Genomic DNA, 22,980 nt, shown 5'->3' on the forward strand with positions numbered 1-22,980 from the left:
AAGGGAATTTTAGGGGACATCTTGTCAGCAGAACAATCTGAAAAATTGCATGTAATTCTGCATACCTTGAACTGAAAATGAGGGTATATATTCTGTGGATCAGAGAGTAACTTGTGGTTTCCCATTTGTTTTGCTGTGTCGCCCAGCCGAGCTGTGCATTCCCAGTGTGCAGTGACACCGAGGAGCGCTGCAGATTGGTGCTTAGCTATGTCCTAGAGGTGAGTTTACTGTCAGTGATTTTGCTTTTTCGTTTGTCTTCTCGGAATGTTTTTTTTCCAAGAACTGCAACTGTCTCTGTTCCTCTAAGGGCTTGAAATCTATTGACGGAAGTATTAAGAAAGAAGGGGAGCTGCCTGCAGCAGACCCCAACACTCCGATCCCACTGAAATATCAAGATGATTCTACTAATGTTGTCTCTGATTGCTTGGAGAAACAGATGCAATTATTCTTACACAAGGGTAAGTGAGGAGAGTGGCTTAGTTGTGTTTTTATATATAGTGATTTTGGGGGGGTGTATAGCTTAAGTGAAGACCCTTCAAGTGAGCAGTCATGCCAGATATGCCATTTAAGGGCTTTTTTTCCTCCCTTTTAATAAAAAAAAGAAAATGTCCATTCAGAATTCCCTGGCAGGGGTTTCAACTTCACAGCAATAATGTAACTACAAACAAAAAATACCACACCACCTGGCTCTCTGGTCAGCACTGCTGCTCAGGCTTTGGCCTCTTTCCTCTTGGCCCTGTAACAGTGTCCCTGTTTGGTACACACCCTCTACCTCTGCTGACACTCTTTTCACAGCTTCCTTGCTGCTACAGCCCACAGGTTTTGGCCCTTGTCTGCTCCTTTAGACTGTCCTATGCGGACATACATCCTTCTCCCTTGCACACCAGGACTGCTTGGGAGGGTGGAGCCCAGAACCTTGTTCCTGCCTCTACTAAAAGACCCAAACACACTTGCACGATATGTGTCCTGGCTAATCCTAAATCCTGGCCCCAGAATTGGAGATTTCATCCCACCCAGATAGCTATTGGGGGGGAATATATATATAATATGTGTATGTGTGTATATATATATATATATATATATATATATATATGTGTGTGTGTGTGTGTGTGTGTGTGTGTGTGTGTGTGTGTGTGTGTGTGTGTGTGTGTGTATGTATACGGTTGTGCTCAAAATTTTACATACCCTGGCAGAATTGAATGATGATATGGTATGAATGATAAAACAAACACATTTTTCACTCATGGTTGGTGTTTGGCTGAAGCCATTTATTATCAATCAACTGTGTTTGCTCTTTTTAAATCGTAATGACAATAGAAACTACCCAAATGGCCCTGATCAAAAGTTTGCATACCCCCGTTCTTAATACAGTGTATTGCCTCCTTTAACATCAATGACAGCTAGAAGTCTTTTGGCAGTTGTGGCTGAAATTTTGGTCTACCTGACCGTGGTTTGGTTTCAACAGAACCCCTCATTTGCACTTCTTGATTAGAGTTTGAACACTGCTGATTGGCATTTTCAATTCCTTGGATATCTTTTTATATCCCTTTCCTGTTTTCTACAGTTCAACTACCTTTTCCCGCAGATCCTTTGACAATTCATTTGCTTTCCCCATGACTCGGAATCCAGAAATGTCAGTGCAGCACTGGATGAAAGATGCAAATGGTCTGTCAGGAGTCCAGAAACTCATTGACCTTTTATACACACACACACACTAATTACAAGCAAACAGATCGAACAGTGCGAATGGTTACCTTTAATAGCCATTCTAACCCCTTTGTGTCAACTTGTGTGCATGTTATCAGGTCAAAATCACCAGGGTATGTAAACTTTTGATCAAGGTAATTTGGGTAGTTACTGTTGTGATTATGATTTAAAAAGAGTAAACACAGTTGATTGATAATAAATGGCTTCAGCCAAACACTAAGCATGAGTAAAAGAAATGTTTTTTGTGTTATCATTCATATTCTCTGAAAAATCGCCTGCTGCAGCCAAAATATGTGCAAAAAGTAAGTGGTGAGGATGAATTGAGCTACACTTTTATACTGGGAAAAAAAAAATCTCTTTGCTGATTTTCTTTTCATTGACAATAGCATCTCATTGATTCCGGCATGCTATCGGTCAGGTGATGTCAACAAGTAGCCAGATCCCTCAGTAACTAATAGTTTTTATTGCCAGTGTAAGTTAGACTTGGGGCTTTTTTAGACTTATTGCTGTCTGTGTACAGGAGAACCCTTTAAATTGTCATTTATTCTGGTGATAATTGCCAGAGCTAAGATTTCCCTTCATTTTGGGTAAATTGCGGCAAATTTCATTAGACAAGAAGTACAGGTAAATCTTTCCAATGAGGACAAAGACTGTAAAAAGCTGACAGAGGTTCTAACTCTTTTTGCCCTAACCAAAACACAATTTTTAGCTGGAGTTGTACTTTATGGATTCAAGCCAATCAAACATAGAATTATTTAAACAAAGTCTTGGATAAAATGTACCTGCAGAGTGGCTCTGAATTTCATCTGGTCATCTGCTTTACACAGTTTCCCCGTTTTCTACTGTTGCAAGAAAATATAGCCCAATGTGTTCCCTGGTACTTCCTTAGCCCCAACAAACCCACTAGACTGACCACGTATGAGGTAAAGTACACTGAGAGGGCCTGTGAGCAGAGGTATCAGATCCACCCAGGATTGTGATGTGTCTAAATTCTTGCTGCAGCTGAATAAATAAAACCCTGATTATACCGGACCATCTGACAGACACGTTGGTGGCAGTGTTTCTTGGACAGCATTAACAGTTTGCTCGGTCAATGTACCTCTTGCCTGAAATTGCTTGCTAAAGCTTTATACCTAAAAATAACAATACATCCTGATTTTTTCTTCTATCTATTCTAGTGGAATGCACGGATAAACAGTGTTCTAGTAGATCTGGCATTGTCCCTGGCTCCTGGCAGTTCAAAATGAAGTTGCAATTGATTATTAAGGCTTCCAAATCCTATTATGTACTCTCGGATGCTTCAATGAGCCTGCAGAAGTATGGGCGAGCGCTGAGATACATCAAGTTGGCTTTACAGTGTTACGGTAAGTTGAATAAGGAAAATACAGAATAATCTGAACAAGTTACTGGTTCCAGAAGATTTTTCATCATTTTGGGCAAATCTCAGATTCTAAAGCACTGCAGTATATGCTAATCTGTCATGTTTAAGACCCAGCCTATGAGTGCCACCTCTGTATGCGCTGAGTACTGCTCCTAGATGTTCTCCTCAATGTGAAGTTGGGGATACAACCCCGGTGTCAAGTCTGAAACACAGTTTCTATTCGTGACAGACAGTACTGCCAGCAATGAGCTTCAGGCATAGGGCTGACCATTTCGGCTAGTGTACAGGAAAGGATGGAGTAGCTCACTCTCCCCAACCTTACTGGTTAATCGACAGAAAAGCCTTTTATCCTTTTTACAGTGAAAAGGGCATTCTGTGATTGGATGAAGGAAGATCCTGTCTTTTTTTCTGCAGTCCCCTTACCGTTTACAAAATGCCTTACATTCTGTGAAAAAGATACAAGGCTTTTTATGGACTTGGGGGGGAGGAACAGAAGGGTTAGGGATGTGATCCTATGTTGTACATTAGCTGAAACGGTCAGTTACTGCACCCAAAAGCTTGTGGCTGACCGTAGTATTCAGCATGCACCAAAGACTATAAAAAGTCCACATGAGGCGCTCATAAAAAGCAACAGTCTTTGAAGTATTAAAATAGGAAAAAATGATCCCTTCACAAGTTTTCAGTGCATATAGGGAAGTGCACCACACCACGTGAGAATCAAATCTGCTTACCAGATATCAATAAGTGATAGGCATTGATTAATAACTTCCCAAGGGATCACATCTTAACTCTTCAATCACTAGTAAGTAGATGGTTATAATACACTGCAAAGCTTGCGTCCATTAACTTCTAGCAGTCAGTGGGCGACTCATCACCAAATGGAAATAAAGCAGCATATAGTGAAGCCCGTCTCACGTACAGTCAAAGAGAACAATAATGAAACAAAACAGCCGCGGCATTCAGCGTGCTTGTGTCTCATAGCCAACCTGACATGTTTCATCCAAGTGGATACAAAAGAATAGCAAAAATTTTGAAAGTGTTTTGGTTTTTTTATATAAAATTTTGCAATCTTTCTACATAAAATCTGCTACGTTTCTTTAGTTCAAATTAAATATCCCAAATCAGTGTATGAAATCAGTCTGTGTGAAAGTTGGTCTACAAACTGGTATATATTTCAAAATTGGTCACACCTTGTGTACTGCCAGCCTATCATTTCTTGAGGCCCTAAAATGCCAGGACAGTACGAATACCTCCCACCTATAGTAGTCGCGTTCCTTTTAAACTAAGCAAACATAACTTACTTGTATGTGCCTGTGCCCAGGAATGCCATGTGAGGAAGTACAGGAGGCTACAGAAAGGAAGAACAAAAGAGTTCCTGTGGTTCCAGGAGTGCAGTTGTCCACAGGGAATGGCTGGGACTGGTGTCTTGCATGAACATAGTCAGATGTGTAGATGGGTCAGGTCCGGTGCAGGCAGAGATGTGATCAGCAAACAAACAGGCAAAGGATCAGTCCAGGCAACATGCAGATATATGGTCAATAAATGGGCCAGGGTTAGTACAGGTGACAATCTGACACCAATTGTGACTGGCTGCACTAATAGGGCTTGTTAACATGTGAGTTTGGGGGTGGTAAAATTTTGTTTGAGCCATGGTTTTACCGCCTTCAACCCCACTATTCCTTTTAGCTGCAGAGGCAGCAGCCGGTGGTTTACACATGCCATGGATGTGATGCTTTGCAGCTGTGACAAGAATTCTACCCCTGTACACCTACCCACTGTGACCTATTCAAGTGAATGGGCGTACTTGCGCAGGGTCCAAGGGGCTAAAGCAGGTGGTGAGGAGACAATACAGTGCCTCTTCACTGCCTGTCAGGTGTTCTCTGACAAATGTGAATAAGTCCTTGTGGTGACACTGACTGCTGTGATCAGGGACACTGCAGCTGGTGTGATGATGATTAGGGGCACACACTGGTGACAGCATATGGGGGGGGGGTGATCCGTGTGTGTTTTTATTTTATTTTTATTTATTTTTTTTACATTTTGATTGCTCGTAATATCTGTAAAACTGAACAAAGGTTTAATTTACTGTTCACTGCTCTGATTTGTCACATCTCTCACATGGCACAGGGCCGTTGTGATTGTCCCTGGTACCATGTGATCACTGTTATAAATGCGAGATCATAGAGTAGTAAACAAGGCATGACAGCCTTGTTTTCTACTATAAGTCAGATTGGTCACTGCGATCACTTGGTACCACTCACAGAAGCCCACTTCATTGATAACTTGATCTGTTGTATCCAATGGACACATCACGCGAATGGCCCATGTAGGAGGGTGTAAAGGTTCGTCCACCTGTATCAGCGCTGCTCCACTCTGGCTGTATACGTACATTAGCTGGATGGGAGGAGGTTAAAGGAAACCTTTCCTTGAGTTCTAGAAGCTGCTGCTGCTAATCTTTCTGAAAGTGCTAGTATGCTGACTTTTCTAGTGGCTTGTAGGCTTCAATACATCTGAATTACTGGGCTAGAACAAGTGTGCAATAAGGAAGGTCTGAGTAAAACAAAACTCCTCATCGCTATACTTGTTCTAGATCAGTGAATCATTGCATTAAAGCCAGAGGGTCAGCTTAACAACCAGGTAGCTAGCATTTGCAAAATGAAGTTGACAATTTGCAGGCCCCGAGTATCTTTTCTAGGAAAGAATAACCTTTTCTTTTTATTGCTGTTATGATGATGATGTGCAAACTGCATGTGACCCATCCCACTGAATGTTGCGTATGTGTGCCTAAGGCCCCTTTTACATGGGGCAGATCTGCTGGACGGACTCTGCTAGCTCAGCGGGGGATCGCTTCGTTGACCCCCCGCTGAGCAGATGGATGACGGGTCCGTCTGCTTACTGTGCAGAGATAGACCTGTCAGAGCCCTGCTGTTCTCTATGGGGAGATCAGATGAAAACAGCCTGCCTGTCCGTTTTCATCCGATCCGCTGGATGGATGGCGACCATATCGCCATCCGTTTGTTTTGAGTCGCCACAATGCCTACATAGTGGATTACAGTTGGGAGGCTTGATGCTTGCTGAACAATTCACAAAAAGTTTTATTTTTTTTTAATTTTTTTTTTAAACGAGGTATAGCTGAGAAGAAATTATGGATAAAAGGTGTCGATTTCCCCTTAATTGTCAAATGTATGCATGTCAATTTGAGATGTGCTGACTGTTATTAAGTGTTTTAAAATCAGTATGTATTGTACTGTTAAACAATTTTGTCATTCTTCATAGATGCCTACAGCTGCCTGTATACCAGTCAAGTTCCTGATGTCACGCTGTTGCTGTGCCAGTACCTCGCTCTCTGCGGAGACATTCAGCTCATGCTGGCCCAGAATGCAAGCAACCGAGCTGCGTATTTTGAAGAGTACAATTACCAGACGAAGGATGATCAGGAGATCCTGCACAGTCTTCACAGAGAATCTAGCTGTGATGGTGAGTATCACAATTACATGGATTAGCCCCTTAAAACAGAACTCCAGCTTTATCCACTGCAGAACTTCCTCATAGTCCGTCTAAGTCAGTGGTTCTCAACCCTGTCATCAAGTATCCCCGACATGCCATGTTTTCACTTTTTCCTTCAGCCCTGATCCTCTTCTGGGGTCCCCCACCAACGTTCTAGGCTTCTCCTCTTCGTGTGGCCCTACGAAAGCCACTTTGCATGGGGGCACCCTTGTGGGCAGCTCAGTCCCACTGCTGCGTCCATTGGCACAGCGGGCCTCGGCCCCAGCCCCCACTATCAATCTATCCTTTGAGGAGAGCGACAGCAGCTGGAGCAGCTGCGCTTGTGCACATTGCTGAATCGGATTGGGTTCAGGTAAGAAAAAGGGGGTGGGGGGGGTCTTGTGGGGAGCTGCGCAGCACAGATGGTTTTTCATAGAATGCATTAAGGTGAAAAACTTTTTAAGGCTTTACAACCACTTTAACCTTTTCGCTGCCAAGCCCTGTGCTCCACTTTTAAACGTAGCTGGCCAGGCCATTTTTGCAAGTTTTCTATTACTTTTTTTCTTTTTCCCCTTACATCTTTCAGAGTTTGTAAAATACCCCCCCAACCATATATTTTCTGAAAGCACATGACCAGTAGAATACAAAGAAAGTGCTACTGATGTTTTGGGCACAATATTAGGGCAAATTTTTATCAAAACAATATTTTCGCAGGTAAAAACACAGCACATTTTGCAAAATTCCTACAAAATATTAAAGCTAACCTGTATTGCGTTAATAAATCAATATTTGTAAATTTTAGATTGCTCCTTTTTGCAGAATGGTGAAAATCGAACATACGCAAAAATGTAAATGTCCAAATTTCTTTATCGTACATCACGGGACACAGAGCACCATGGTAATCACATGTGGGTATATAGGCACCTTCAGGTGATGGACACTGGTATAACCAATACAGGAAGTTTACTCCCTATATAACCCCTCCTACCAGGAGTACCTCCGTTTTTTCACCAGTGTCTAAGGTGTTGATCACAAGTGAAGAAGTGCTCTGAAGAGCTCCACTGGAGGGATCCTTGCTGGATTTAAACAGCCTCCCTAGACTGGATCCATCCAAAGTGCCACTGAGGCCAAGGTGGATGGTACCTGTAAGGAGGTTTTGCCTGTAACGCCTCTCCTTGCAGGGCTGGACCCCGGGCTTTTTGGTCATGCCTACATTACCTAAAGTTTTTCTTGGCGGGGTGCTAATACAGGTCCAAGGGAGTTGAACCCCGATAAAAAGGGACCTGGTCCTTGAAGGTTTGCTAACGTAGCCCGCTGTGATGGGTGAAGTTTGGATCTGTCTGTTACAGCAGTGTCCTGCAGCGAGAATAAGGTAAGGGAAAAAAAGCCTAGGAACTGTAAAGATTCCACCTATGTTTTTTTTCTTCCATGAGTAAAATGTTGTCATGCCTTATAGTCTCCACTAAACAGCAGTTTGTACGCCTCCCCCTCGGGCACTATGGCTTACAAAAAAGACACCACAAAGAAGGTACCAAAAACGTGACTGAAGATGTGTTTTCTGCAGGGCCTAGAAGGAAGATTAGCGCCTTTTAATTGCAACCTCCATCCAAAAGGATAGGAAGGATGTTAGATCCCCCTCCCCCACCGCAGACCCTTTGCCAATGGAACAGTGGATACAGGATGAGGTGTTATCCTTAGGCGTCCATTAGAGAGCTGGTGCGGATGGTCAGGTCGAAAGGAGATCCCTCCATTCACCTTTGCATGAGGTTGTTGGAAAAGATGGTGGCTTCATTCAAAGTGGTTTCCTATGCCCAGTTACATTCGACACTGTTGCAAAACAGTATCCTGTCTGCTTGGAACAAAACTATTCAAGCTTTAGCCTTGCCAATGCGGCTGTCCCCAAGGGTGCTCCAAAGCCTCAGTTGGTGGTTACTAACCCAGAATCTGCTGAAAGGAAAATCCTTCAGACCAGTTATCTGGAAAGTGGTAATGACAGATGACAGCCTTTCAGGCTGAGGAGCAGTGCTAGAGAAAACAACTGTCCAGGTACAGTGATCAGGAACTGAAAGAGCCTTTCCCATCAACACCTTAGAGATTCGGGCAGTGCGTCTGGCTCTGAAGGCCTGGACTTTCAGGTTACAGGAATGTCCTGTCAGGATCCAATCTGACAATGCCACAGCTGTGACCTATATCAATCATTAAGGGGGCACCAAGAGTCTCGCAGCACAAAGAGGTGAACCATATTCTAACTTGGGCAGAAAGGAATGTTCTGTGCCTGTTAGCAGTCTTCATTCCGGGAATAAAGAATTGGCAGGCGGCCTACCTGAGTCACCAGCAGTTATTCCCGGGTCCCTTTACCCTGACATTTTTTGGGCTGTTTGCCAAAGATGGGGGACTCCGGATGTAGCTCTTCTGGTGTCCAGATTCAACATGAAGTTAGTCAACTTAGTGTCCAGAACAAGGGATCCACTTGCATGCAGAACAGATGCGTTGGTGACCCTGTGGGATCAGTTCTCTCTGATTTATGCATCCCCCCCCCCTATCCAGTTGCTGCCATGACTTCTTTGCATGATCCAGCAGGAAAGAAATCTGGTAACTCTGGTGGCCCAGAAGGTCCTGGTATGCAGAAATCATAAAGATGGTGGTGGAGGATCCATGGTCCCTTCCACTACGACCAGACCTACTCTCACAGAGGCCGATATTCCATCCTACCTTATGAACTCTAAATTTAATGGCTTGGCTATTGAAACCCATGTTCTGAAAAAACACATGCTTTCCGGGTCAGTTATCTCTACCTTGATTAATGCAAGGAAGCCAGCTTCCAGAACTATATATTATAGAGTCTGGAGGGCTTATGTTTCCTGGTGTGAATCCAAGGGTTGGCACCCCCGGAAGTATATCGTAGGCAAAATTCTTGCCTTTCTACATTTAGGGGTAAAGATAAAGTTGGCCTTGAGTACTATTAAGGGCCAAGTCTCAGCTTTATCGATCTTATTTCAAAGACCGCTTGTGTCACGTTCTTTAGTCCGGGGTGATGCGGCTTAATCCACCTGTTAGATCACCTTTGAACCCTTGGGACTTGAACTTACTTTTGTCAGTGTTACAAAAACAGCCATTTGAAATGATACAGCATATTCCCTTAGTCCTTCTGACAAGGGAGTTGGTGTTCTTGGTTGCTATATCCTTAGCAAGGAGGGTTTCGAAATTGGTTGCTTTTTCATATAAAGAGACATACTTGATTATTCACCAGAACACAGTGGTGTTGCACCCGTGTCCAGGTTTTCTGCCAAAAGTTGTCTCAGGTTTTCACCTGAACCAAGATATTGTCCTGCCATAGTTTTTTCCAAAACCATGTTCCAGGGAAGAGAAGTCGCTACATTGTCTTGATGTGGTGAAAGCAGTCAGTCTATTTAAAGATGGCTGCTCATATCCGGAAGACTAATGTGTTATTTGTACTGCCAGAGGGTCCTAAGAAAGGACAGGCAGCGTAAAAATCCACTGTCGTTAAGGGAATTCGGCAAGTTATAATTCAGATTTGTTTAAGTGCTTTAAGGGGTAAGATTCCACCTTTTCAAGTCAAAGCGCACTCTACCAGGGTGGTTAGTGTTTCTTGGGCAGTGTGTCACCAGGCCTCCATGGCCCAGATCTGTAAGGCTGCAACTTGGTCTTCAGTACATACATTCACCAAGTTTTATCAGGTGGATGTAAGAAGGCATGAGGATATCGCCTTAAGGCGCAGTGTGCTGCAGGCAGCAGTATAGGTCCTCAAGTCTGGGGATGCCCTAGGGGTTATCTCTCCCTCCCCTCAAATAGCATTGCTGTGGGACCTCCCACATAAGCTCTGTGTCCTGTGATGTGCATTAAAGAAAATAGGATTTTTATAACAGTTTACCTGTAAAATCCTTTTCTTGGAGTACATCATGGGACACAGAGGTCCCTCTCTTCTTTCTGGGGTTTAGGTATATTGCTTTTCTACAAAAACTCCTGGTAGAAGGGGTTATATAGGGAGTTAACTTCCTGTATTGGGTATACCAGTGTCCATCACCAGAAGGTGCCTATATACCCACATAGTGATTACTATGGTACTCTATCCTGTGATGTACTCCAAGAAAATAATTTTACGGATAAGCCGTTCATAAAAATCCTATTTTCTCAAAAAATCTAGAAGTTTTAATTTTTCCCTTACAGCTTTCAGAGTTGGTCAAAGACCCCCCCCCCCCCAAACTATATTATAAATATTTCTGAAAGCACACGGCCAGGAGAATAAAAAGGTGCTACCGATTTTTAAGGCACCACGATATTTGCGCAAATGTTTATCAAAACAATAATATTTTCATAAAAAATACACTAAAATCATTAATAGTGGAGTCATAATGGCAAAATGTACTAAATTCCTACTAAATATAAAAGTTAAAACTTTATTGATTTAATAAATATTTGTACAGTTTAAATTGCACCTTTTTTGTGAAATGGTTAAAAATCTGAAGGTACGCAAAACTGTAAATAAAAACAATTTTTTTTTAAATCTGGAGGTTACTATTTTTTTCAAGGCCGTTTTTTTTCAGTGCAGGGGATGCACAGGTGGTCTGTGCATCCCTGTAAGGCAGCCCCAGTTATGTAAATTGGGATGCAATGGCTGCACAGGCATAGCTGCTCCCAATGTGACATCCTTGTTGGTGTGCATGCATGGCCACGAACGCAGACAGTGTGAACTCAGGGACGTGCACCCAGACCCACATGGATGTCAGACTGGGAGCACCGGCTTTGTTCATGCAGTTGCTGCATCCCAAATTACATCAATGGAACTGCCTGCACAGGGATGCACGGACCACCTGAGCATCCCCTATAAAGGTAAATGGGGCCTTGCAGGGGTGCATGCTGTGTGAACAAGGCCTTAGGCCCCTTTCACACGGACCGAGGGGGCAATGGGAACGGATGTATCTTGATCCCCTCTAAACCCCTGCAGCACCTAAAGCTGGCAGGAGTGGTAGAGGAGGGTTCAGATAGGGTGGGTGGGGGGTGCAAGAAGGGGGAGCAGTTTTAGAGGAATAAGAGTGGCGGGAGGTGGAGAGGCTGGGGATAGGGAAGCAGTGACATATGGGGGGGGGGGGTGGTCACATGTTTGATGTTAACTATGATCAGCGCATTGTAATCCGCTGATCAGAGTTGTAGAGTTTGTCGAACAATTCTGTTATAAGTTTATGGTCATTGAAGTAACCATGAACTTATAGCAGGAGGAGGTATGTGGTCCATATGGTGTGTGGACCTGGCCAGCTGGAAGCAGCGCTGTACGTCTGTACGCCGTACAGACCTTGCAGTAAAAGGCTTAAAGGTTAGCTTTAACAACATGTTGCACCAGTACGTAGGGTGTAATATTTTGCTAAGCAACTCCCCAAAGCACCCCTCCCCTGTGACGGCATTCAGAGGTTCTTCTTCTCGGCAGCAGCTGTTAAATGTGAAATCACCGCAGCTCTGCAGTGCTCCTGCCACACAGCTGCATCATTTATTCTGGATCCCTTGTTGTGGATCTTTGAATGAACTACATGTCCCATCTGCCACCACAATAAAAGAACTTGCAGTTCTCAATGGAATGTGAGTACGGTAATCGGCACATTTGTAGTCCATTGACATTTCCTCCAGATCTCCAACTGGAAATGTAGAAGCCTGACATTGCACTCACAATCCACTGCGCCATGATTTGCAGGCCTCTGTGCAAAAAATAATAAATGCACATTTTTTTTTCCTGCCAAAATTCTGCCTACTAATGCATGAGCAGTGTATGCTAAATTCAAGGCCTGCCTCTGTCGCAGTTGACCATTTGCTTATGGGTTTATGTTGACAGGTGTTTCAAACGCGTCAAGTCTGCAAAATGCCATGGACTTTAAGGGCCGTTCACACTTGTGCGATGCCGGACATCGCATGTAATTCGCAGCGCACTGCTGTTGACATTACATGCGATGTCTGTGCGGTGCAATATCAGCCATACAGATAGTACAGGACCCTTTTTTCTGTTCGGACCAGAATCGGATCACACACATGCGATCCAATTAATGTCTGAACTGTCCGTTCACAGTGCAATACACAAGCTGAAATGGGGGTGTCATTAACATGTGAGACTCCCCAGCAGTTCGCATATGGCAGTATGAACTGCCGTGCGTGTCGGGTGTGATGCGGGAACCCACAGTGGATTCGCAGGGTTCTCGTATCGCAAAAGTGTGAACCGGCCCTTAAGACAGAGTTCACCTTTTGACAAAAAATAATAAATGCACATTTTTTGTAGAGTGAGTGAGTGTTTATTTTTTTTTATTTTTTTTTGGGTGGGTTTTGGGACCCTGTAAAGCATTGCACCCACGATCAGCAGGTCACTGATGCCATGCAGGTCCCCTGCATATCTGTCAGTGGTTCGGCTGAATGAGAATGTGTTGAGGTAAAAAAACCTTATACCTTTACGATCACTTTACAGTGCATTGTGTTGCGTTTCTAGATGTGATTGGGGTGCATATTAACTGGAGGTGAAGCAAATCAAACAAACATAGCCTTTTTGTCATTTGCTGCATTTGAATAGTAGACCCAACCTTTGACAAGAACACCTTTCAACATAAGCCCTGTGTCAGTTCACGACTGATCTTTAAGCCTGGGTTCACACTAGCGCGATCTCTGACATTGCATGTGATTTGCACCTGCACAGCAGGTGACAATCACATACGATGTCTGCGCAATGCCATTTCAGCCATACAGTTGTATGGCTGAACTCGCATTGGACTCTCACAGATAAAGGTGCAGGGACTTGTTTTTCCCTGCACTAGAATCGGATAGCATGGGTGTTCTCACCTATGCAAAACAATTTGTGAGATTTCATAGTTCGTACTATGATCTGTGAACCGGTCTGGGGGTGTCATTAACAATGTAATGACACCCGCAGCGGTTCGCAGAAGGCAGTGTGAACTGCCTGCGAGAGAGGAGCGATGTTGGAACCGGTGCTGGAATCGCACTGGTTCCCGCATCACACTAGTGTGAACCTAGGGTAAAAGTGGAACTAAACCCATCAACGTAGGTTTTCCAAAACTGTTATCATTCATGGCATGCCTTGAATGTATCTGTCACAGTTGCTTGCTTTCTCAACTGAATTGTCAACTGAAATTCCGCATCCAATTCGCATAGGTCTGAACCCAGCCTAACAGGTCCTCATGTGGACACATTGATTTACTAAAACTGGAAAGTGCAAAATCTGGTGCAGCTGTGCATGGTATCCAATCAGCATCCAACGTCAATTTGTTCAGTTAAACTTTGACAAAAAATCCTGGAAGCTGATTGGTTTCTATGCAGAGCTGTAGATTTTGCACTCCAGTTTTAGTGAATCAACCCCAGAGTGAGAAGCCGTTCATTAGATGTCTTTTATTCTCTAATCCGAACTTGGAAAATTGATCTCTGAAAGCTGATTACTTAATACAAGAGACCTTATGGTGATTTTATAATAACATAGGAGTTGTAAACTGTTCATACTCTACTGACCCACAGTTATCACTACATTAATAAACCTGAAGCTCTATCTTATAGGTTTTTCCTTTGTTACTGACTTGATCACTGACCTGGAATGTCAGCTGTCGGTTAGCTGCAAATGCTATGAAGCTGCCAACGAAATCCTGATCATCACCCAACTCCAGGACCAGAACCCAGAGCAGAAGATGCAGGTGCTCAAGAGGCTCGGCAATATCCGAAATGAGATTGGAGTGTTCTTTATGAACCAGGCTGCAGCGGTCCAGTCTGAGAGAGCAGGTGAGGTCCGATATGTGAGATTTGAGAGCCTTGTCAGAGGCCTGCTAGCTCTTGAGTGACTTCCACTTATCGACTGCCCTATAGCAGTAAAACTGCGCAAGATTGTGTGTGTGTGTGTGTGTGTGTGTGTATGTATTATATATGTACGTATATAGTGATCCTGCACTTCCGGGTAGCAAGTGCATGCCATCGGTGGCTTGCTCCCGCTGTGATTCTACATAGCGAAAGCTGCTCAGCGGGTCCTGCTGACTCAATATCCACTGGCACCCACTGATCGTTCAGTACACAGACAGAATGGCAAAAAATAAAACCTGCAGAGGTGATCAAATACTACCAAAAGAAAGCTCTATTTGTGGGGGGGGGAGTACAAAAATTTGGGCACAGCGTCGCAAGACCCGCCACTGTCAGTCAAAGTAACGCAGTGCCATATGGCCTGCTCGTGAAGGGAGTAAATCTTCTGGAGCTGAAGTGGTTAACCACTTCAGCCACGGAAGAATTTACCCCATTCCTGACCAGAGCACTTTTTGCGATTCGGCACTGCGTCGCTTTAACAGACAATTTCACGGTCGTGCGACGTGGCTCCCAAACCAAATTTGACGTCCTTCCCCCCTCCCCCCCCCCCCCCACCACAAATGGAGATTTCTTTTGGTGGTATTGATCAAAAAATAGCGACAATTTTGAAAACACTATTTTTTTTGCTATAATAAATATCCCCAAAAATATATAAAAAATAACTTTTTTCCTCAGTTTAGGCTGATATGTATTCTTCTACATATTTTTGGTAAAAAAAAAAATCTCAATAAGCGTGTACAAAATAGGGGATAGTTCTATGGCATTTTTATTGAATTTTTTTTTTTTTACTAGTAATGGCGGCGATCAGCGATTTATTTATTTTTTTATTGTGAGTGCGACATTATGGCAGACAAATCGGACAATTTTGACACATTTTTGGGACCATTGGCATTAATACAGCGATTGCTAGAAAAATTGCATTGATTACAGTAAAAATGTCACTGGCAGTAAAGAGGTTAGCCACTAGGTGGTGCTGTAGGGGTTAAGTGTGTCCTAGGGAGTGATTCTAACTGTGGGGGGGGCCTCTGTGTGACATGTCACTGATCAGCACTCCCGATTACAGGGAGCGGTGATCAGTGACAGTGTCATTAGCAGAACAGGGAGATGCTTGTTTACATTAGCATCTCACCGTGAGACGATCGCGGGTATCCTCGCGGACATCGGGTCCGCGGGACCTGCGATTACGGTCGCAGAGCTCCCGGCGGGCGTGTGCCAGCCACCTCTTAAAGGGCCACATACAGGTACGTTAATCTGCCTGTACATGGCTTTCTGCCGCAGTATATCTGCGTGAGGTGGTTGGGAAGAGGTTAATGGCACCTCTGCATTTCCTAGTTATGTTTGTCCATTTTTTTATTTATTTTTTATTAATTTTTTTTTTATTTTTTTTATATTTCATTCATATAAGGTTCTGAAATGAACACAAGGCTACATGTAATCTAAACTCTTGCTGTTCAGGTCTGTATTCACAGCAAAGTGGTAAACTAGCAATCTAAAATTTTGGGGTGCCAGACTAAAGATCACTAGCTACTGGTTGAAATATAAACGAAAATGCAGCAATACCTTAGATTGCGAGTAACGTGGCTTACGAGCGTTTCGTAATACGAGCTATTTAAAAAAAAAATAATCCTGACTCAATTTTCAAGCGTTGTCTCACAAGACTAGCAGGATTAAAGCCTCTGGAGTGTGCAGTACTGCATGTGGCCAGTGATGCTCGGAGACGCTCGGTTTCACTAGTGGTCTCCAAGTGTCTGAGTGTCTCTGGCGCCCCCGCACCTTGGGTACTGCATATACCAGCAGTGACACTGGAACGCGTTATCTGAGTTTTCATTGATTCCTATGGGGAAATTCGCTTTGATATACGAGTGCTTTGGTTTACAAGCATGCTTCTGGAATGAATTATGCTTGTAATCCAATCTACTACTGTACGCCAAGTAATAACATAAAGGTGCCTGGTTATCATTTGTGTTTTTGGCTGTATAGAGGTGGCAGAGGCAAGTGGTTGACCCCTATGGCGCTGGCTCCTTGGGGAGAAGAGAGTAACAACCAGACAAGGCTCCCAGACATTGGTTTGCTTTGTACCCCTGACAATATTCATCCAGTAGAGTTTGTGCCCCTTGGATTGTCATCTCATTAAACACTTTGATGACCAGTGGTCATTGAAGCCTAGCTGCTTAAGTCAAATTTAGCAGCATCCGTATGAGTTGGTAAAAAAAAAAAAAAAAAAAAAAAAAAAAATATATATATATATATATATATATATATATATATATATATATATCTCTATATATATATATATATATATATATATATATCTCTATATATATATATATATATATATATCTCTATATCTCTATATATATATATATTATATATATATATATATATATATATATATATATATATATATATATATATATATATATATCCCACTTTTTAAGTACACAATGGGGTTTATTTACTAAAGCTGGAAAATGCAAAATCAGGCTTACTTCTGCATAGAAATCAATGTGCTTCCGGGTTTTATTACCAAAGCTTAATTGAACAAGCTGGGGTTAGAAGCTCATTGGTTTCTATGCAGAAGTGAGCCTGATTTTGCACTTTCTAGCTTTAGTAAATAAACCCCATTGTGTACTTAAAAGTGGGGTATGCCTGTAATTTATATAAAACCGTGAATATAGATTATAAGTATAGTACAAAATAGAGGCACGCTACCATCTGCTTAGTTCTACAGACTTATCCTACAATAAAAACCATTAACCCCAGCTGCTTACTTATCCTCAGGCAAGCTTAGCAGACTTTGACAAGATGCAAATTTGTTTTGATATTCTTGCCAAAATTCTCATTAACGATGCTTCTGCTCCGCGAGTCCTCATAGACTTGTATATGGCTGTTTCCCAGTGCTCCAGACATGACTTGGAGCAGACCTCGGCTATCCAGACCTCAGCTGTGAGATTCCAGTATAAAATAGCTCTAGAGTGCTTAAAGGGTAGCTCCACTTTAGTGGGGGAAAATAACGAGCAAATAATATAATATAGACCAGGGATATGCAATTAGCGGACCTCCAGCTAAGTCCCATGAGGCATAGCAAGTCTCTGACAACTACAAGCATGACACCCAGAGGCAGAGGCATGATGGGACTTGTAGTTTTGCAACAGCTGAAGATCCGCTAATTGCATATCCCTGATATAGTCTATACAATTCCCAACACAAGTCATATTGTAATTTGTTAAAAATTACCTTTCCTTTTCAATATTCAGTGCTGTTTTATTTTATTTTTTTCTTTGTAAAATGCAATATGGCAACCTAAAGGTGTTCTGTACAGAGTTTACAGAACATCCCCCTCCAAGATATGTAATTTCCTGCTTGCGTGATTGGTTTGCTGATTTTCCCAGAAGTCTGCACTAAGATACAAGTCAGATTTTGGAGCATCCCCTGCAACAAAAGTGTCATAGTTTGGTGAGATACACTCAAAGGGAAACCACATCTAAAGGAATGCAAGCCCTGCCACTTGCTTAATTATAGCCCTGCAGGTGCAGCAGCTGATTCATAATTCTAAAATGGCTCCATACAGACAGACAAACCAACAAACAGGGATTTCTTCAGAATAACAAAGGTAGCAATCTCCAACACAGTTTGTTAAAATCTCAGCAATGTACATTGATCACCCAGGAGGGGAGGGTTTTTTTCACAATAAAAGTGCAGTTCCCTTTTAAAGTGGGAGTTCCGCCGTTTTGTTTTTAAAAGTCAGCAGCTACAAATACCGCAGCTGCTGACTTTTAAAATGAGGACACTTACTCACCCAGCACAACCGCGATGTCGGCACCCAAAGCAGAACTCTCGATCGGCTCTCGGGTGCTGCTGCCACCGCCATCTTCGGTGTGGGAATCAGGAAGTGAAGCCCTGCGGCTTCACTTCCCAGGTCCCTACTGCGCATGCGCGAGTCGTGCTGCGCAATAGGGATGGTCCCCGCTGTCTCTGGGATCCGTGTGTTTCCCAGCAGACAGCGGGGGGCACGCAGGAAGTGGCGTAAATACCCGCAGAATCTGCGGCTATCTATGCCGGAAGTGGGTGCAAATACCTGTACTATACAGGTATCTGCACCCCCCACTCCCCCCTGAAAGGTGCCAATTGTGGCACCGGAGGGGGGGAGAGTTCCAATGAGCAGAAGTTCCACTTTAGGGTGGAGCTCCGCTTTTAGAGGATGTGGGGCAGTGAAATTTCATGGAAAGTTTAACACTTCTCTCGGATACTTTAATAAACTAGGCCAGCGGTGATGCAGAGTTGGCAACACTTTTTTCAGGCTGTTGCTACACCAGAACCCCTGATGTTTTGTCAGTTGGAGGAGAGAGTGTTTTAATGTATAATCATTTCTCTGAATGGAAATCATTTTCAAGTACTCAAACTTTAAAACCACATAGATTTGTCCTCCTACAACCTCATCAGCAAAGCATAGCAAGCTAATGAATTTCTAGCCTGCATCCTGAACATTTGCATATATATTTAAGTGCTGCAATGGATTTCCTGCAATTTAAATTTTCCTGCTTTATTCAAGGTTGTTAGTTTTTTTTTTTTCCCTCACACAGACAAACCTTATATTTACATCCTTTTAATTTACATTATATTGTGCAATTTTCTAGCAATTTCAATCCATTTTCTGTCAGAATCTCAGTGTATAAGCGGAGTATTTGACTATAATGTTGGAGAGGAAATGATAGTACTGTGCATTTTAAGGTACTTAAGCCTCAAGCTTGCCTTAATTGAATGCGCCTGGTATGGGGATTTAGTGGCTAGGCAAAAGTTTTATGCAAACTTGACAAACTGCTCACCCTTTCCCTGGTGTCTGCCAGCAGCTACTGGCTTTTAACAATAGGACACTTAGCTGTCCTGGAGTCCAGCGATGACCGCGCCGCATCTGATGTTTCCATCAGCTGCCGTCGCCATTGCGGGTAAGGGTACTTAGCAGTGTAGCCTTACAGATTCACGCTGGGAACCCTGTTGCGCATGCGCGAGACCCTGCTCCTCTCTCCTACTGGCAACAGGGAAAGGAGGATGGAAGAGGAGGGAACCCTGGGGTGATGTCACGGGCTGTGGCCCGGACCCCCAAAGGTGCTAATTGTAGTAGCGGGAGGGGGAGAGGAGACAAATGAGTGGAAGTTCAATTTTTGGGTGAAACTCCACTTTAAGTAAAAAAAAAAAAAAAAAAACTTTAATAGAAATAAAACCATGTTTTACATGTTGGTTATATACATTGTGAAAAGTGTCAAACTTCCAAGTGATTTCTTACCTGCGTCTTCCTTATAGATACTGAGACTGGCCACTCACTTATAACAGTATAATTTAATCAGTACCAGAGCAGTCAATAGAACCTGCATTTCTACAGGTAGATTTGCAAATCTTTTGGTGAAAAACCCACTACAATAACCCGAAGGATGGTGCTGTCGATGCCCGATCTTTACTTTCAAGCTCTGTGCAGACTTCTGTGCTCTCTGCAGAAGTGAGCCAATCACATGACAACAGAATAGTATATGGGGGGGGCGGTGGGTACTTGACTCCCTCTATGTAAAGATCACCTTCAGTATTGGAAAAGCATCGTTTAGGGTCATTTTGGTAAATAGTTGCTTGCTACGGATTGAAATGGAAAAGTCATTCAATAACTTTAAACTTCAGCTTTAAAAACTGCTATAAGACATCTGTCATGGTAATTTTTTTTATCTGTACAGCTTTAGTCCCATTACTTGGCAGCAGTAATGAAGTATGCCCCAAATCATGCAGACAGCTGGTTCCTGAAGGGATGTCCCGTCCTCTTCCTGTCTCTGAACTTCTTGTGCAGAGCTTGTTCATAGGTTCGGGTTGAGCTGCTTGAAAAAAGTTAAAATGGGGACCTGTCCCTTCTCCATTGAGAAGTTATTTCAAGGTTTACACTGCCTGTAACATGATCTATAAAGGGGGGGGAGGCTCTGGATTAGTGATGAGTGCGTGTTCAAACTAGGATCCAAACCCACAGAGCCGGTGTTGTGACATATACAAGTCCGACCATCGAAAATTGTCCGCCCAGTGCTGCGCAGGCGCAGCACTTGTGCAGTACGGAGCAGAAGGAGATTCGGAAAATCTCAGAAGATGGACGGCGCCTGCACCGTGAGTCGAGGTGCAAGCCCCACCATCCAAGTGGACATAGGGCTGCACATATTAGAGGGCCCCTTGGGGGCTCGCTTCGCTCGCCACTCTTTGGGCACGGCCTCGCTTCGCTTGACTCTTTTTATTCTAACTCTATGTCCACTTGGATGGTGGGGCTAGAACCTAGACTCACAGCGCAGGCTCTGTTCATCTTCGGCTATTTTCGGAATCTGCTTGTCCTGTGTACTGCGCATGCGCAGTACACAGCGGACACTATCCGGGGGACATTATCCGACAGGAAACCGGCACGGGACAATTATCTGTGCCCGGGGCATTAGCCACCCCACAGCCGCTGTGTTCTCAGAGAGTTATGTAGGCTATCAGTGTTTGATCTTTGTTGAGGATGCTAGTTTCCTGTGTGACGTTAACGATGCTAGCGCTTTTATAGAATTCTAACATACTTGATTATGTCTTGTCGTGACCTCTGCAGCTTATGCATGTATTTGCAAACGTGTGAAAACGAAACCCCTGTTTTTAACGTGAACTGTTAGGATAATTTCGGTTTGTTGAGGGCTGGCTGGTAAGTTGAGCTCAGAATTATTCTTTGTTTTTATGACATGCGTTGCCCTTCCTTGTGTTCCTTGCTTGTTAACCTCTTCATGACGAGCACACGCAAATATGCGGCCTCTAGGCAGCCATGCCTTGGTGTTGAACAATCACCTATTTACATGGAATAACGCCAATAGGTGTGCTGAGAGCAATTCTGGCAATTACTGGCAGCTAATGGAAAGCTCCTGTTTGCTGCTTGCCTTCAGGAGCTCTCCGATCATGTGACAGCCAATCACAGCTTTTACATGACCATAAGCCCTGTCCCACCTCCCAGCATTCTAAACCCCTTAAAGGGCTGGCATGCTCTGGCTCTAAGGGGTTTGGCTAGTCATAGGTTGGGGCAGTTGCAATTTGTACATTTAAAGTGGTGTTTCAGCCATTTCTGTGTTTATTAGGAGTCGGCAACCACAAAAAGTGCTTTAAAAAAAGTCCTTTAAAGCGGGAGTCCGCCGGGACTCCGCGTTTTTTTTTTTTTTTTTTTTTTTTTTTTTTAAAGCCAGCAGCTACAAATACTGCAGCTGCTGACTTTTAAAATAGTGACACTTCCAGGTAACTGCACCCCCCTCCCCCCGAAAGGTGCCAATTGTGGCGCCGGAGGGGGGGAGGATTCCGATGAGCGGAAGGTCCATTTTAGGGTGGACCTCCGCTTTAAAACGGAACTTCCACTTTTGGGTAGAACTCCGCTTTAAGTATGCCTGTGTGAACTGAGCCTAATTGCATTTTGTAATTTTTTGTTTTGTATGATGGGTAAAAATAAACACACAACTGCTTACATTTATGGTTTTGTTTAATCAAAATTTTTGCATGTTATTTATTTATTTTTTTCTTTTCCACACCAGCCGGTAGGAGCGTGTCCAATGCAGAGCAGGACATGTGGAAGAAGAGCTTCTCCAGCTTTGAGAAAGGGATCACCAACTTTGAAGCTATCCGGGACTCCACAAACATGGCTCTCTTACTGTGTAACCTGGGGCGTCTGATGAGGATCTGTGCGCAGGCACACTGCGGAAGTGAAAATGTTGTGAGAAGGGGGGAGTTCTCTCCAGAGGAGGCTCTTTATTACAATAAGGTGGGACTGTGTGTCAATGTGTTATACAAACACTTATTATTTTAGTACTTGAAAAGCAATATATAGTACAGCATATGTAATGTCGGGCGCCTATTTACCTAATGTCCGTATTTCAAGTTTTTCTGTTCCAAGGCCAATACAGTGGAAAACCCATACAGGCTTCAGTGATGTCTAATGAACGTGGTCAATATGACAATATGAATATATTTTGATATTTAATTTTTTTAAACGGTCATAATAAGGAACGCAGCATTTTAAAAGCTTTCACCACAAGCCCTATTCCAGGGGTGTCCAAACTTTTTTCAAAGAGGGCCAGATTTGATGAAGTGAACATGCTCGAGGGCCGACCATTTTGCCCGACATTCTTTGAACCATTGAAAATTCGGTCTAAGTGTGTCCATCCGAGCACTAATACACGGCCCAACAAGAATTCTCTTGCCTTTGTCGCGCTCGTTCCCAACACACAGACGAATGCTCTGCACTTTAGGGGGTACCGTTAATTCTTAATGGTACCCCACACATTGGAAAATGTAGGGTGCTTTTGGTGCAGTGCAATTTAAAAAAAAAAGCTCGGGAACTTCTTTCCCTGCATTTTTGTGAGTAGGGAAGACCATTGAAATTAATGGGCTGCCCTACACACAGTACGCAGCCACACAGATGTTGCATTTACGGGCTTAAAACAGGTGGTGAGGAGGCAACATAATGCCTCTTTACCACCATTCAAATGCCTCTGAAAAGAGATCTGTGCATGGATTGCTTTTCAGAGGAG

The 22,980-nt window shown here is 43.4% G+C and overlaps 1 protein-coding gene across 1 annotated transcript in view; it reads left to right on the top strand.

The window, feature by feature from the left end:
- EDRF1 (erythroid differentiation regulatory factor 1) overlaps positions 1–22,980 on the top strand; it is a 142,161-nt gene that overhangs the window by 30,149 nt on the left and 89,032 nt on the right. The window contains exons 13-18 of the mRNA XM_077455495.1: positions 147–218; positions 308–458; positions 2,886–3,071; positions 6,365–6,565; positions 14,132–14,350; positions 21,985–22,211. Of these exons, the coding sequence (XP_077311621.1) occupies positions 147–218; positions 308–458; positions 2,886–3,071; positions 6,365–6,565; positions 14,132–14,350; positions 21,985–22,211 (1,056 nt within the window). The remainder of the gene's footprint in view (positions 1–146; positions 219–307; positions 459–2,885; positions 3,072–6,364; positions 6,566–14,131; positions 14,351–21,984; positions 22,212–22,980) is intronic.

Source organism: Lithobates pipiens, unplaced genomic scaffold (assembly GCF_037356315.1).
Source record: "Lithobates pipiens isolate NorthernLeopardFrog02 unplaced genomic scaffold, aLitPip1_a1.2 Scaffold_25, whole genome shotgun sequence".
NCBI classification, from domain to species: Eukaryota; Metazoa; Chordata; class Amphibia; order Anura; family Ranidae; genus Lithobates; species Lithobates pipiens.